Source organism: Pocillopora verrucosa, chromosome 4 (assembly GCF_036669915.1).
Source record: "Pocillopora verrucosa isolate sample1 chromosome 4, ASM3666991v2, whole genome shotgun sequence".
Lineage (NCBI taxonomy): Eukaryota > Metazoa > Cnidaria > Anthozoa > Scleractinia > Pocilloporidae > Pocillopora > Pocillopora verrucosa.
This window is the reverse complement of record NC_089315.1, coordinates 28,479,970-28,494,144: the sequence shown is the minus strand read 5'-3', so window position 1 is coordinate 28,494,144 and position 14,175 is coordinate 28,479,970. Positions and strand designations below refer to the sequence as shown.

Genomic DNA, 14,175 nt, shown 5'->3' with positions numbered 1-14,175 from the left:
GGGAGGAATCGGGTTAGGAAGGCATAAACAATTACTCAAAGCTCCATTATCGAAATAGTTTTAATGAAAAAAGTTTACTATTTACAAGCATCAAAAATCTTGTCTTAATTATGTCATGCAGATATACAAAGCGAGCAGTTTCACGGCATAGTACTTTACAATCTTTCTGCCTCGAAGAATAGTGATTTCAATCAGCATGACTCTAAGAACTACTATTGAGAACCTGGTCTAACCGCGCAGGTTTGTATAATGCAGCGAGATGATTTTTAGAAACGACCCATTCTCTACACACATGCTGATGCCAAATAGCAGAATAGCGGAGAAAACTAAATGATAAAAATACTGCATGCATCAAAAAGAAAAAAAAATAATAATGTGCAGACACTACCTGGTCATCATGTCATGCGTAATTTTAAAAACATTTTCATGGTTTTTCATGAAGTTTTAAAGACAAAATGGACTCATGTGCAATTGAGGCGATTGGTCAATCAAACTTGAAAAACTTACGGAAATGTTTCTCTATGAATTGAATGCTACTGTATCTTTCTTATATATTTGTGCCGTGTCTTTAAATTGAACTGTTACGTCAGTTTGGAGGATGAAACTATTAGTTTTCAGTTCTTTTCCAACCCAACAGTTCAGAGCCAAAGCCTTACTATAAAAGGAAAAAAAGAAAAACAAAAAATTAATAGGGTAAAGAATTAGAAAAAGAAACGTAAACAAGAAAACGTACTCATCCTGAACCGAAATGAATATTAAATTAAATCGAAGAAATTTGACATTAAAGGCTGTTAAACCTTTTTGAAAACGCTCTCACTAGATTACGACATTATGGACTTATTAAATGACGTAAAATTCCTGACAACATATCAAGCATAATTTCTCAGTGTTAGTAAAACAATGTTTCTCCTTTGGGGGAAACGGTGTAAATTCTTTAAAAAAGATTCGATAAGTCCTACAACTGACTGTTTAGTCAAGTGGCACGCGTTACTATTATGGCAAAACAGCTTACCTCAGCTGACTTGTCGTAGTTCACAGTGTACTCGTAGAGAGCCTGAAAAGAAATGCATTTATTAGCTTCAACCACAAGTTCCCTGCGTAATTCAAAAACTAGTGCTCACAATCGTTATTGCACAAATTATCGTAAGGAGGACTTTTTCATTTCCTCTTATCACTAAACTATTCTGTAGACTAACGATGCGCAAAAGCAAAGCACAAAGAGAATCCTCCTCAATTTGTCGATTTGCTAATGTTATAACTATTTAAACTCCTGTCCGAGAGGGGCAGAGCAAGAGTAAAACGCCTCGTTGCAGAGAACTCAAGAGAATGAACTCAACTCGTACCGTAGCCTAGCTTTCTTTAAGGTATGCTTCTAGTCTCACTCTCCTCAAAAACTAGCGATAAAAAAACGTTGTTGTAGTTTTTTTCTCACCTGGTAAATGAAGTTATAGTGCTCCAAGGTACAAACAATGCCATGGCGATCCCGTCTGAGGTTCTTGGACAACTCAAACACATCAACAACTGATGTTTTACTTTCTTCGTGACTTTTAACGCCGATATCCACAGCAATATACACACCAGTGAAGCCCAGGCCATCACTGAAAGAACGATAAGCATAGTTTTGTTTAGTCCCATTAGTCAAGACCAATTTCTGAATGAGCGCTGAAAGAAATGCAAAATCGCATGGGTTGTGTTTCACCTCGATCTCTTTGCTTGGTGGTCCCAGAAACTAAGGGATCACATTCAAAGTAATGTAACTAGTCGTAAACAGGTTCTTGTGCCTTAGAATGGTTACGTGCATTCATCTTATAAGCTCTGATTGCTCCCTGCAAGGATTTTCTGTGTCGTAACTGGTCGCCGAAATTATTTTGGTATTCGGTTTTTACGATCCTAAATCGAAAAGCGCTAAAAGCATCTCAAACTTGAGAAAATGCATGTGAGAAATATTCGCTCTGGCTACAATCGTCAGGTACGTGGACACCCCTCGCTCCAATCATCTTGTTTTTTACCACAAGTCGACAGATCCTCAATGCAGTTTCCTTTTAATGTCTCTAAGATCTTTTCCAGACAGCGAAAAGCTACGTAATTATCATGGTTGAATTTCATGTCATTGCGAATACCAACCTGCAGTGTACAAGGGTTGGAGCTTTGGTGTCGCCATACTTTTTCCTCGCTTCCTGCGTGGCAGTCACGAACCCAACAAACAGAGCCACGTTAGGCATAGCGCGTTCTTTCCACGAAGTGAATTTCAAGTGTGTAACCTCGCGTGAAGAGGCAACATTCTATAACGTGGATAAACAAAAAAAGTACGTTCAGTTAGTAGTTTTTGGGCTCTGTACAACGGGGAAAAAAGAAAAATACATTGGGTAAAAAAAAAAGAAAAGCTTTTTCTTACCTTGCCATCGGCAATGCTCAAAACAGTCTCGACAAAATCCGGTTTTTCATTTATCTGTTTTACTGTAACGTTGAAACCGCCAAACTGCTTAGAGATCCCTTCTCCTTTCGGAAGGTAATCCACAAATTCAGCCTAAGGAGGATATGAAAAACTCAATCTTGTTAACACCAATCCGACACAGAGAGGGTCGGTATTACAGTTCTGTGCTATTAAAGAGTGACTGTAGTTTTTGATTTGGCATCAAATGTTGCTGGTGAAACTATCCAATTATTGACAGCCTGATCATGATTCATTGTCAGTGACAATCAGTCTCACCGTTTTCTCTTTTTCTTCGTCGTTTACCATAACAACCGTTTGAACTCTTTGGTCCCAGACCATTTGCCAAAAATCCCTAACAGTTTCTGTCATAGGATGCTGGGTAGCAATGTAGCAGACTTGTCCTTTATGGTCCTTCAAGGAAAGCAAATAAGACGATGGAGTAAATATTAAGCAAAAAAAAATAACAATTCGCCAAATATATATTTCGAGATTAATATACAATCACATTCGCTCGTCTCACTTAAATCTACACTCCTTTAAAACATTTTTCTTGCTCCAGCAACAATAATCGACAAACTATTGATTAGTTGATATTCAATCGATTGAAAATCTCGGAATTTGAATGATATTTTATGTCACTATCTCTCACCCTGATCCAGTTAGCGTTGATATAGTCTGGTGAAGTTGATAACTTGACACGAGTTCTTGGTGCTTCAAAAGAAGACGTTCCAAACGATAAGTTATAAATAATAAAGCAAGGACAGTTAAAAGCGCTGAGTACTGAACCCACCTGGCAAGACCTCTGGCGATCTGTTTTTTTTGGCAGTATCCGGGGGATACTTCACGTCTTCCTTAGGAACGTCTTTGTCCAGGTTCTGCAAAGTCGGGGATAGCAAAGGCTCGAAATAAGTTACCTTATCAGTTCGATTAGTGGTCATATCCTGCATACATTTTCTTACCTTAAATTCTCTCTCCTTCTTTGTCTCATTCTTGTTCCTGATCGCCAGAGCCACAATGCCGACAGTTCCCGTTTTATGAGTCAGCGGTACGTCTTCATCGATAGATGAGCGGACACGCGAACCCCTCCTTCCACCGTCTTTTGGACTGGTGTCTGTTTTAAGAAACAAAGTTGGACTTTCCTTGGATCTATTAAGACCCTCTTGACTCTGTAGAAAAATAACGTGAAGGAAGATATTGAATCAGACAGCTGAAATGTAATTAATATACGTTTTCAGGTTTTCATTAAGGTGGTATTGTTTGTTATGTTCTCTACTTTAAATCCCATGTTACTTCTTTCAAGTACCAAGGGATTTTTCTTTTGCTGTCCCGCAAAGGGAAGCTGGCCAATCAGTCTTGGCAAATGACAAGAGCCATAATTCATAACACGTCCTGAATTAATTTTCCTTACCTCTCCGCTTTTACCAGCCCGGGAAGAAATGACATCTGGCTTTGAACCATCGGCAGTCTTATTCATGTTATCATCTGCACTCGCCCCGGTCCCCTTGCTCCCTCCGCCTGATCTGGGAGCACTGGTATTTATCGTGTCCTAAAAGGAATGTAGCGTTTTCTTTAGAGGATTTCTTTTGGCTTGTTAACTTTATATAATGCTTTCGTTTCATCGGCAGTAGCTAAAAAATTCGAGGCAATAGACGTAAAAGAAATATCAATTATCATTTATAAAAAATGCTGATACGAAACGAATCTTGTTTGACGTTCAAGGCAAAAGAAAAATACTGACAAAATTTAGAAACTTCAAAGGAAAACTAAGCATTGCTAGCTCTGACTAGATTATTCCCGTGCCTTGGTGAATGTTGCACAATGTTGCATTCATTAGCTATCTTCCTAACCTTCTTGTAACCAACGCGAGAGGAATTGATATCTGAATAACCACCACTTTTGTTCGATCCATCACCACCGCTTCCTGAGACTTTATCTGCTCCGCTGTAAGAAGTAGTAACTGAAGTAACATGCGCTGCGTACATGTAGCTACCAGCTCGCCGAGAATTGAGATCTGAAGAATCATAACTTTCACCCTTTCCATCACTGCCACTCGCTGTGACCTTATCACTTCCGGTGGAAGTTGTAGTAACTGTAGTAACATGCGCAGCATACATGTAGCTACCAGATCGCTGTGAAATGAGATCTGAAGAACCATCACTTTTTCCCATTCCATCGCTCACTCTCGGTGTGACCCTATCACCTCCGGTGGAAGGAGTGGCCATCACTGTAGCCACACGTGTTACGTTGTTACCAACTCGCCGAGAACTGAGATCTGGGGAGCCATCACTTCTACTCTTTCCATCATCGGTTTTCGCTGTGACCTTCTCGCTCCCTGTGGAAGGGAAATGAATCATTTCAGCCCCATGTGATGCGTTGAAACCAGCTTGCCGAGAATTGATATTCGAAGAACCATTATCACCACTTTTTAGGATTTGGATACCGTCAGTGGACGAAGGAGCCAATGTTGCGCGTGGATTGTTGTTTTTGTCGTCATCACTTTGGCCTGTGGTTGTTCTCCCGGACTTGTCAATCGCTTGGTAAGTGTAATCTCCGAGATCATCAGCCTTGTCCAAGGATTGGTAAGTATTTTCAGAGCCATCACTGAGTCTTTTGGTTATGTTTTGAGGTGACTTGCCTTCCTCTCCTTCATTATTGGAGCGGTTGTCATTCCCATCGTGATTCTATGTTATTCCGGAGGAAAGGACAAAGATTTAATATTTTTTGAAGTATTTCTTTGTTCTTGTTTTTGTTTTTCTTTCTTTTAGGATAAAAAAAAAAGATGTAAGACAAGTAGAAAATATATCAAAAACGGTATTTGTTGTACTACTACTACTGCTAAGGAACAATGTTTTAATCTCTTTGTTGTTTACTGCTGTTTAGTTCTGCTTAATCTTGTTAGATTGTTGAGCTAGTTTACTTCTATCATAAGTTAAATTTGTTACGATCTCAAAGGATCAGAACCAATCTAAACCCTCACTAGCGGAAGAAGCTTGATAGCAATAATAACAGCGGCCTTTTGCAAGTTTTTTATTCATGAGCATTTACCTTGTTTTTTGCACCAGAATCGAACCCATCATTGTAATATCCCTCTTTCTCGCTAACACCCTTAAGGTTTCTTTCATCGCCTCTTTGCTTATTCGTAGTGCTGACTTCAGAGTTGTTGTGCTTGCCATTTTTCTGTTCATAGCGTACAGATCCATTGCCATCAACATGGACAACCACAAGTGCTTGAGGCTGTTCTGAATCATACTTCCGCCTTCTTCTACGCCGTCTTCCCCCGCAGCAAAATAGCTGCAATGGAAACAATACGTCCAAAAAATACAATTTTTTTTCCTCATAACTATTCGTTGGAGAATTAGTGTAAACGCTTCATCAGATGACAAAAAAGAAGATTCATATTCACATTTTGGAAGAGCAGTCTGAATATTTTGGAAAAGATCTGATTAAAACCAACAGTGATATAATTGAATATATTGAAGAAATAAAAAATGGATAAAAAAACTTAACTAATAAATGGGTAAATAAATGAAACTTAACTTACACAACAACATGCCAGTATCATAAGAAACAATCCTATGGCTCCAGCCACGGCTAGAAGGATTAGCAGCCACAACGGCCATTTACAATCTGAATCCTTTTCGTATTGAGCGGCATGACTTCCACCTAATTCTACATGCAAAACCTGTAAAATGATACGAAAAGAAATAATAATGATAAACATAATAATGAGCTCGGCTGGTAAAGTTAAGACAGTTCGTTAAGAGCGGGGATTCCCCAACGTTCAGCTTGTAGAGAACAAACCAAGTTTCAAAACAATAATCTGCCACATTTCCAACATTTCTTTATAAACCATAAAAAAGACAAGTTTAATCTGAGTTTTAAAAAAGGGATTTATCCACTGACCCACTTCCCCTTCCGCCACTATAAGGAAAGGAGAGAAGAGGTTGAGAGAGTATATAGAGTTGAGATATCTGCTTTGCCTCCTTTGGTGGACACAGCTTTTTTGTCTTCAAAGATAACAAAATTACTTTGAGAAATACCTTTTCTTCAAACTCCGATCCCAGCTGTTTGGTGTTTCCGTTGTCAAAGAACATTTTAAAAAGGCTGTAAAGCTTGAAAGTGAGATACTCGTTAATTTGTGTGGAGTCCAGCTCAGACACGTACAACCACACCTCGGCTTGTGTTTCCCTTTTTCTTGGGTCCGCACAGTTTCGCTCCATATTGACATAAATTATTCTGTCGGAAGAGATCCTGGAGTCGTTTTTATCGCGCACGTTCCACGCAATGATCTCCTTGAAAGAATCCTGCTTTGAGCAGAATTCTTCCCATGTCATTTCGAGCTTCACCTTGGCGTATAACACTATTTCTGAAGGTAACGTGGGAAGTGTGATTTCGGTGGTTGATGGGACTGTGGATTCTGACTTAACAGAGGCTTTAGTGGTTGTGGAATCTTGAGGCTTAGTGCTAGGGTAGTAAGGTGTGGTTGATGGCTTGCTCGTGGTTTGGGCTGTAGTTTGCTTACCAGCAGTTTGGGTAGTACTTGGTTTACCTGTTGTATGGGCAGTACTTGGTTTGCCTGTGGTTGTACTTCCGGTAGTTGGTGCAGGTCCATTAGTCGGGTTGGTCGGCTTTGGCCTTAAACAAGAGCCACGAGTTAACGACACGCCGTCTAGGGACCAAGACCACGTTCCCTTTGCCTCTGGCGATGTTGGAGTTCTAAGAGATATTTTCAATCCATTGTCGTAAATACCGCGCTCTGTGCTACACTTGTACAAAGCCCCGTTTAAATTTGCTATCTTATCTTCAGTGCTGGGTTTCATGTACACGTAACTGTAGCCTTTGACTGATGTAGAATTTATACATTGCAGTTTTATCACCTCATTACTCAAGTAAAACTTGCTGTTGAGCGCATGAGCTTTCATATTGGTTTCTATAAACTGGGTAAATTTTTGGCCGAGTTCTTTGTAATGCGAACTGTTGGTATCCGAAAGATCTGCTGAAACACAGCTTGGAACATACTTGATGAAGCTTACTTCGAATATTTTTCGCGTTAAAGATTTCATGTCAATGGTGACTCTGTTCTGCTTTTTATTGACTTTGACACCTCCAAGATTTGCTCCAGAAAGATCGCTTCTAATAGGAGAGAGTGCTTTGTAAAGAATCGGTGACGTCGAAGAACGCATTCCGATCTCCATAACGGCATGATTGCTATCCGGCATGATAACCTGGACATACCTAAAGTTACTGTCATCTTTGAAGTCGTTTTCTACAAACTGCTTGAGTTGTTGTTTGGTTTGCGTAGTATTGGTAGAGGCAGTCAGTAGCGTAACACGTACATAGAATACTTTTTCTCCAGGGATGTAAGATTTCCATTCAGGGACTACAGAAAAGCTACCAAGCTTGCCAGCGTCAACTTGACTCTTCAAACCACTCAATTCCTTAAATGGATTGGTTGCCCACGAATTCTTTATCTGAACTCGTGTTGTCACCAATGTGATGTTGTCTGCTTGAGAGCACTCGATGCCATAGATGCTAGCATTGAGGAAGTCAGCATTACCAGACATCTCACTGCTCACAGTTTGGACAAGTTCATCTTTTTGAAGAAACCCTTTATCTGGTAAAGAATTACTGCAAGGAGATCTTATTTTTAGAATAACATCAAAAACACTTCCTAAATAAAGAATAGGATCGACAGAATATCTTCCGAGTTGTCCGTCTTTCATCTCTGACTCAAGTTTAGTCTTCATAGCTGTTTCATCTGAATTCGACGCAGTTACTTTGATTACAGCAATAACACTTCCTGGTTTGAATTCTAGGACTTTTACCGTTCCATTCCCGACCATTTTAATGACATTAAGAACGGTTGTCTCTAAGGTCGTTGCTAAAGAAATATACTGGGTACTCTTGTTATTGGAGAAATCTTCAGACCATGGTGTTTGAGACAATTGGATGGAAATCTGAAAGGAGGTATTCAGGGGAAGACCACGTCTTGTCCTCGAGACCGCTGCCGCTATTGAAAACAAACAAGCAAACTAATGGGTCAGTTAGTTAATTAATTTATGGGGCAGTTTTCAGTCTAAAAACCATAACAAAAGTTATTACAGCGACCAACCAGAACAAAGATTAAGATCCTCATAAGCCAATGAGGTCTAAAAGCATAAACAGGAAACTGCTTGACGCGCAGGACAACCCGTGGGAATTAGAGGCGAATGCTTTCGGTTTTAACAGGTAATTTAGTCCCTTCGACGAAGGGCTAACGCTCGAAACATCAGCTTTTTTACCCTTTACGGTGGCTAATTTAGGTTTTCAACCCAGTTGTTAACACTAAATTACCTGCTATACCCTCCCACCGACGCAGCACCACAGTTTCTTTAGAAACTTACCCCTTTATGCTTTCGGTTTTAAATCTGATTGGTTAAGAGGGTGGCGCGAGTTTTTTGAACCAATCAGAGAGCGACTTAAAGTAAAACATAAACAATCCAACGTGACCTTCAATTCTCTGTTAAAAATTACATTTAGGCAACATACATGTAAGTTAATTGAAATACTATATAGGGGCTGACTTCTGAACACTTGATGATGATCTCCTGAGGAACATAAATTGATCTTAGCTGAAGATTCTAAAACTTGACGTTGTCTTCGAGTGAAATATGGGGTTAGGTGTATCTATGGAACCATTTGAATGAAGCACTTTGGAAGAGTTAGCTCCAGGAATGTTTTTCACAATTCTGGTGACAAGACTAGAAACATCTTTCTTTGTTTCTTTACCGAGCTCAAAACTTACAATCTCTGTTATTCTATTAAGGAAATAAATATTTTCCCTACATCTAAGCTATTTTTGCTGAGACTTTTCTAGAAAAAAAAATGGTTGATATCATAGCTCACTAATTAAAAGAAACAAACAAAAGAAGATCAAGAACGGTGTGCTAGTTGCACATGCACCATCATGTCGAACAAACAAGACAAAATTAGCCTCTAAATATCATGCAAAAGTAGAACGAGCAAACAAAAAGCTAGACAAATATTACTAGAAAGTTCGCTGCTTTTTAACGTCAGTAATAAAACAATGCAAGTTACCGACATCAACATAATAGTCAACATACTTTTAGCGAAATAAACCTTTTCCCTACATCTAAGCTATTTTTGCAGAGACTTTTCTCGAAAAAAAATGGTTGGCATGATAGCTCACTAATTAAAAGAAACAAACAAAAGAAGATCAAGAACGGTGTGCTAGTGGCACATGCACCAACATGTCGAACAAATAAGACAAAATTAGCTTCTAAATATCATGCAAAAGTAGAATGAGTAAACAAAAAGCTAGACAAATATTACTAGAAAGTTCGCTGCATTTTAACGTTAACAATAAAACAATTCATGTTACCGACATCAACATAATAGTCAACAAACTTTTAGAATGTCAGTTAGCGAGCACAAAGGTTTTAATTTGTCTTATTTACAGATGTTTCTAGAAGACTGATAAACTACACAAGGTTTTGTTTCTAGGCATAGATCGAAAATTGTACATATAGTCCAAAGAAACTGACGCAAACATTTTAAATTCAAAGGACTTGTAAAATTATGAAAACTTAGCCCATAGCAAAGGGTTCTAGCCTTGTTAACAGATATTCATTCTTAGAAGAATGGTAAACTGAACAGCCTGTTTTCACAAGTTTGATGGCTTAATCCCATCGTTCATGCGCGAAATTCTCACCTTAGTCTACTTTCTAAAAAAGGAAAATACTTTCAATCAAGTGAGGACATTTTCAAAACCAAAAACACTCTGACCTTTTTGGTTACAGTACTGTTGAAAAGCTAAAGAAGGTTTCTTCACTCAACTATCTTAAGATTAAACCTTCGTAAACTTCAGTCGAGCGAACGGTTCCAAATTGAAATGTTTGTTCTCAATGAAGCTTCTGTATTATTTTTCACTAAAATGCCATTCAATGTCGATTTGTACATTTATGTTAAGTCACAGCATTCGCTTTTTTGTGAGAAAAGGCTTATTTACGTTTGATTTTACCGTGGGAGTGGCAAGGCTCGCGCGAGCCTCCCCCTTGTGTCGTCCGTCTGCAATATCCCACAAACATACTTCGTCTTATATCGCCTTCTATTCCTTCAAAAAAACAAAAGGCGAGGAAGAACAGAGGATACTTACACTGCCCTCTTGCTGCAAGAAAACTGAGCAGCAAAAAAAGAAAGGCTTTTCCTTTGACCAATTGGACTGCATAGCTCTGTAGTCCAGGTCTCGAAAGCATCTTCAGATATTCTGCGAAGAAAACATGAACAAAAGCATCTGCTCTCAATTCCACTCAACAACTGAAGTCAAGAGTATAGTTCATCGTTAATGCTGGGTTTTCTTTCTTCAAAAATCTTGAAAGTGTCATTTATATGAAATGAAAGCAATGCAAATTTGAAAACAATAGTAAATTAGTAACTTTAGTTGCGGCAACCGGCGCTTTAAAACTTTGCAACTATCATGTATTTCAACATAAACAGTGCGTTTTCCGGCAATCGCATACTTACCTTGTCTTAGCAATTCTTCACGCTTTCTCCTCCAAAGACTTCTGCTTCTTTTGTAAGTATGTTTTGATCTACCTACACAGGGGTTTAAGTGAATGCACCTTTTAACGTCTTTCTTGTGCAATCAGAAGTGTGTTTACTTAGGTCTATTGTCTGTTGACGTTTTCGAGTTCTGCACCGAAACAAATTGTTCTTTCACTGGCAGTTTTGCGTGTGCCTTGAAGCCCGCTCTGTAGTAACCGGCGGTTCTAGAAAGTCTTAGGTATGCATGAGATTTACGGCGGTCACAAATTTCTCTTTTGTAAAGGACTCGCTGAATCGTTTCTGCCCAAACAACTTAAAATGTCCTGTCCAAACGTCCTGAAATGAACGAGCGAAAGGCCACCGCCGATAGACAGATGCGAAATATCGACATATTAAGGTTATCTTAATCTTACCATTATAAAAAAAAAAGTGAAGTGCGCTAATTCGCTGCCAATATTTAGTTTATTATCATGTTCATGAAAGTTTTGATGTTTAATCTTTAACTCTAAGGAAACAAGACCTGTTTGAGCGCTGAATCGGGTGCGGAAAAGATCGAATGGGTGGAAGTTTGACACATTTCAACCGTGAAACAGTTGGTCGCTACAACCTTAGAAGTAAATCGAGTTAACAAAAACTGAAATTAATAAGCACGCGATTAAAACGAACAATCCATGTCGACTTCATTTCAGCGGAGCAAACCAAAAGCAGCGGTTTCCTTAAGGTGCGGAAACTATTCTTGGTTGACTATTGTCTTGAGATGAGGAAATTGATAAGTTTCCTTTGCATTGTTCAGTCTTTTGTATCGTGAAGTCACTTGGCAATCGCACAATCCGCAGAACCAAGAAAGTATCAGAAACACCTCAAAGCAGTATCTGATTCAACAGCTTAGAAATCAAGAGAGACCTGGAGTGCTTTTCAATCTATTTGTTGATCTAACTATTCGCATAACTACTATAAGGGAAAGAAACAACAGCAAAACCGTGATTGCAATTGTCTTTGCATTTCTTTCATAATCAGGCAAGAGTAATTGAAGACGATAGTGCTTTAGTTCTTCTTTTTTTTCCAATGAAAACCCTTACGCAAGCACTAAAGCTGAATTACACTTTGAAACCAAACAAACATTTTGTGTAAAGTTAAGCGATCTGTCCTGAATGAAATGCTCCGCAGTAAAATAATATTTTCAACCTCAAAAGATATTCTCAACCTAATAAAATACAGAAGCTTTGTGCATCTTCTCATTAACGAAGCTATAATCCCGTACTTTACGGTGTTTTCCTTGTACCAGACAAAAACAATACTTGTCTGGGAGTATTCATTAAAAATTCACTGATCTTTTTTTGGCTCATGAGGTCGCTAATAGGCGGTAGCGATTGAAAAGTAATTCAACCAAAGGATGCACCTGAGCATTATCTAATCAACTTAATCAATTCTTTCAAATTGCTAGAGTGAGCGGCATCCAAGCTACAGTGATAGGAAGAAGCTGCAGTCACGAGTGAACACTACTCGTCCATTCTGTTTGATACCTACTGTAACAAAAGCTATCATAAGCAATTATGTTTTCCTTGACTTCATCAAGTTTCCATTCAGTATAAAAGACACACTCACGAACTCAATCACCTCGTTCCATCAATTGCCTTTCTTTTCTGTACTGATGCCGTCTCAGCCCCACAATTTACTCCGAGTTTGTAACAGCTAGCCGATATTTTTGGTTGCAATAGGGTAAATATTTACCTCCATTTTATGGAAAACGACTGCTGACAAACTTGCCCAGCTGATTATGATACGAGTTTATCGTCATACAGTTTTCGCTTATCATTGCAGTTTTCTTGATTTCTCAACAAATAATTTTCAAGTTACTAGTTCCTATAAGATTTATCAATTCGTGTTTCTGGAAATTGGAAAATTCGGCAATTCAAAACTTACCTTGAACTGCCCACGAAGGAAGTTAAGATGAAGAGTTCTAAAAGTTCTTCAAGTTAAAGTCTTTCCGTCTTGATGTACAATTTATCGTAAGAATGCTCTTAGCAGCTGTTATATAGCACTTTGAAGTACGTCATAGATCGGTATGCAACTAACAGTTAGGGTTTTGGACTACTTTCCGATTGGCTGTTGAATATGTACGTCGACTAATCTTATTTGCCAATGACGAACTTTATCACGCATGGCAGAAGCTTCAATAATTTTTCCTCACAGTAATTATGAGGTTAAATGGAAAAAAAAATGATGAGAATGCGATTATAGGGCTATTAGGCGATAATTTGGTCACTGATCTTTTGTGAATTTTAGCGCACGATTTAGTTTTGAATCTTATTGCACAAGGTTAGTTATTAATATCAGTAACACACTTGCCACAAAAATGTCCTTGGAAACACCTTGAGCCTTTAAAAACAAAGGAAATAAACGATTAAAAAAGAATAAAAATTGTGGCATATTACCACAGGCAGCCCAAGCTCGCACAATGAGCCCCTATGAATAAGTGAAAATGTTTATAAATAGATTTAAACAAACTTACTTCCGTGTGTTTACTTTGAATATTGTGAGTTTTCCAGGCTGATCTACGTTCGTTTAGCTCATTTCCCTCTATACAATTCTTACACCAGGGTACGTCAGTGAGCTTGGCGAGTTTGTTTTTTATTAAAAACTTGTTCAGATTTTTGAGTCAAGAATGCGCCTGTTCACATCCATACAAACCCTTTTTTTTCTTAACTTGCTGCAGCACACAAACATATTTACAGGGACTCAATGTCCTTGTTAAGGCTATCAGTGGTATTACAGGTAGCCTAAAATTTTTTACTAAATAGTTGCGTAGTTAGACATTCTCTTACAAATCGTGTGGCAAACAAATGCGCGGAAAAATTAGATCTTTGCAACAACTTTAATAGAATATGTAAGCCCAGATAAGCATCGCACTATTGACCGGATCGTCCAAAATTTCTTGTTGAAGCTAATAAATCGTAGAATTACAGAAGGCAATATTACGCAATCTTGTCAAAGTAAAAATTGCATTCATCCTCCGCACTACTTGACATAACGTTCCTTCGCCGCGCGAACCACACGCAACATTACGTGCAACTGCCGCACGCGGCTTTCAATCTTCAGCAAATCAAATTTCATGCAGTTTGAACATGTGAACGCAAACGTCGTTTTACGCAAGTTAGCGTTTCGCGTTTCGTGGACGTGACGATTATTATTGTATT

General features: G+C 38.6%; 1 protein-coding gene across 2 annotated transcripts; it reads right to left on the bottom strand.

The window, feature by feature from the left end:
- Window positions 1-90: 90 nt before the first annotated feature.
- Window positions 91-11,024, bottom strand: LOC131785251 (uncharacterized). Of its 2 annotated transcripts, XM_059102103.2 has the most exons (16): window positions 10,958-11,024; window positions 10,590-10,700; window positions 6,475-8,444; window positions 5,976-6,116; window positions 5,480-5,725; window positions 4,282-5,115; window positions 3,843-3,980; window positions 3,394-3,600; window positions 3,225-3,309; window positions 3,084-3,145; window positions 2,711-2,845; window positions 2,396-2,527; window positions 2,125-2,282; window positions 1,433-1,598; window positions 1,013-1,054; window positions 91-655 (listed from the first exon to the last, which is right to left on the bottom strand). In XM_059102103.2, exons 2-16 carry the CDS (start codon window positions 10,687-10,689, stop codon window positions 653-655), a joined length of 4,419 nt encoding a protein of 1,472 aa, XP_058958086.2. In that variant the 5' UTR covers window positions 10,690-10,700; window positions 10,958-11,024; the 3' UTR covers window positions 91-652. The 2 variants fall into 2 exon arrangements, with proteins under 2 accessions (XP_058958086.2, XP_066021586.1); XM_066165489.1 differs by lacking the exons at window positions 10,590-10,700; window positions 10,958-11,024 and adding an exon at window positions 8,547-8,660.
- Between the last annotated feature and the right edge of the window lie 3,151 nt (window positions 11,025-14,175).

Coding starts and splice junctions, on each gene's coding strand:
- LOC131785251 (XM_059102103.2), bottom strand. CDS start 10,689: ATGCTTTCGAGACCTGGACTACAGAGCTATGCAGTCCAATTGGTCAAA. Junction 3,981..4,281: donor CTCGCGTTGGTTACAAGAAG/GTTAGGAAGATA, acceptor CATTCCTTTTAG/GACACGATAAATACCAGTGC. Junction 3,601..3,842: donor GGGCTGGTAAAAGCGGAGAG/GTAAGGAAAATT, acceptor ATTTTTCTACAG/AGTCAAGAGGGTCTTAATAG.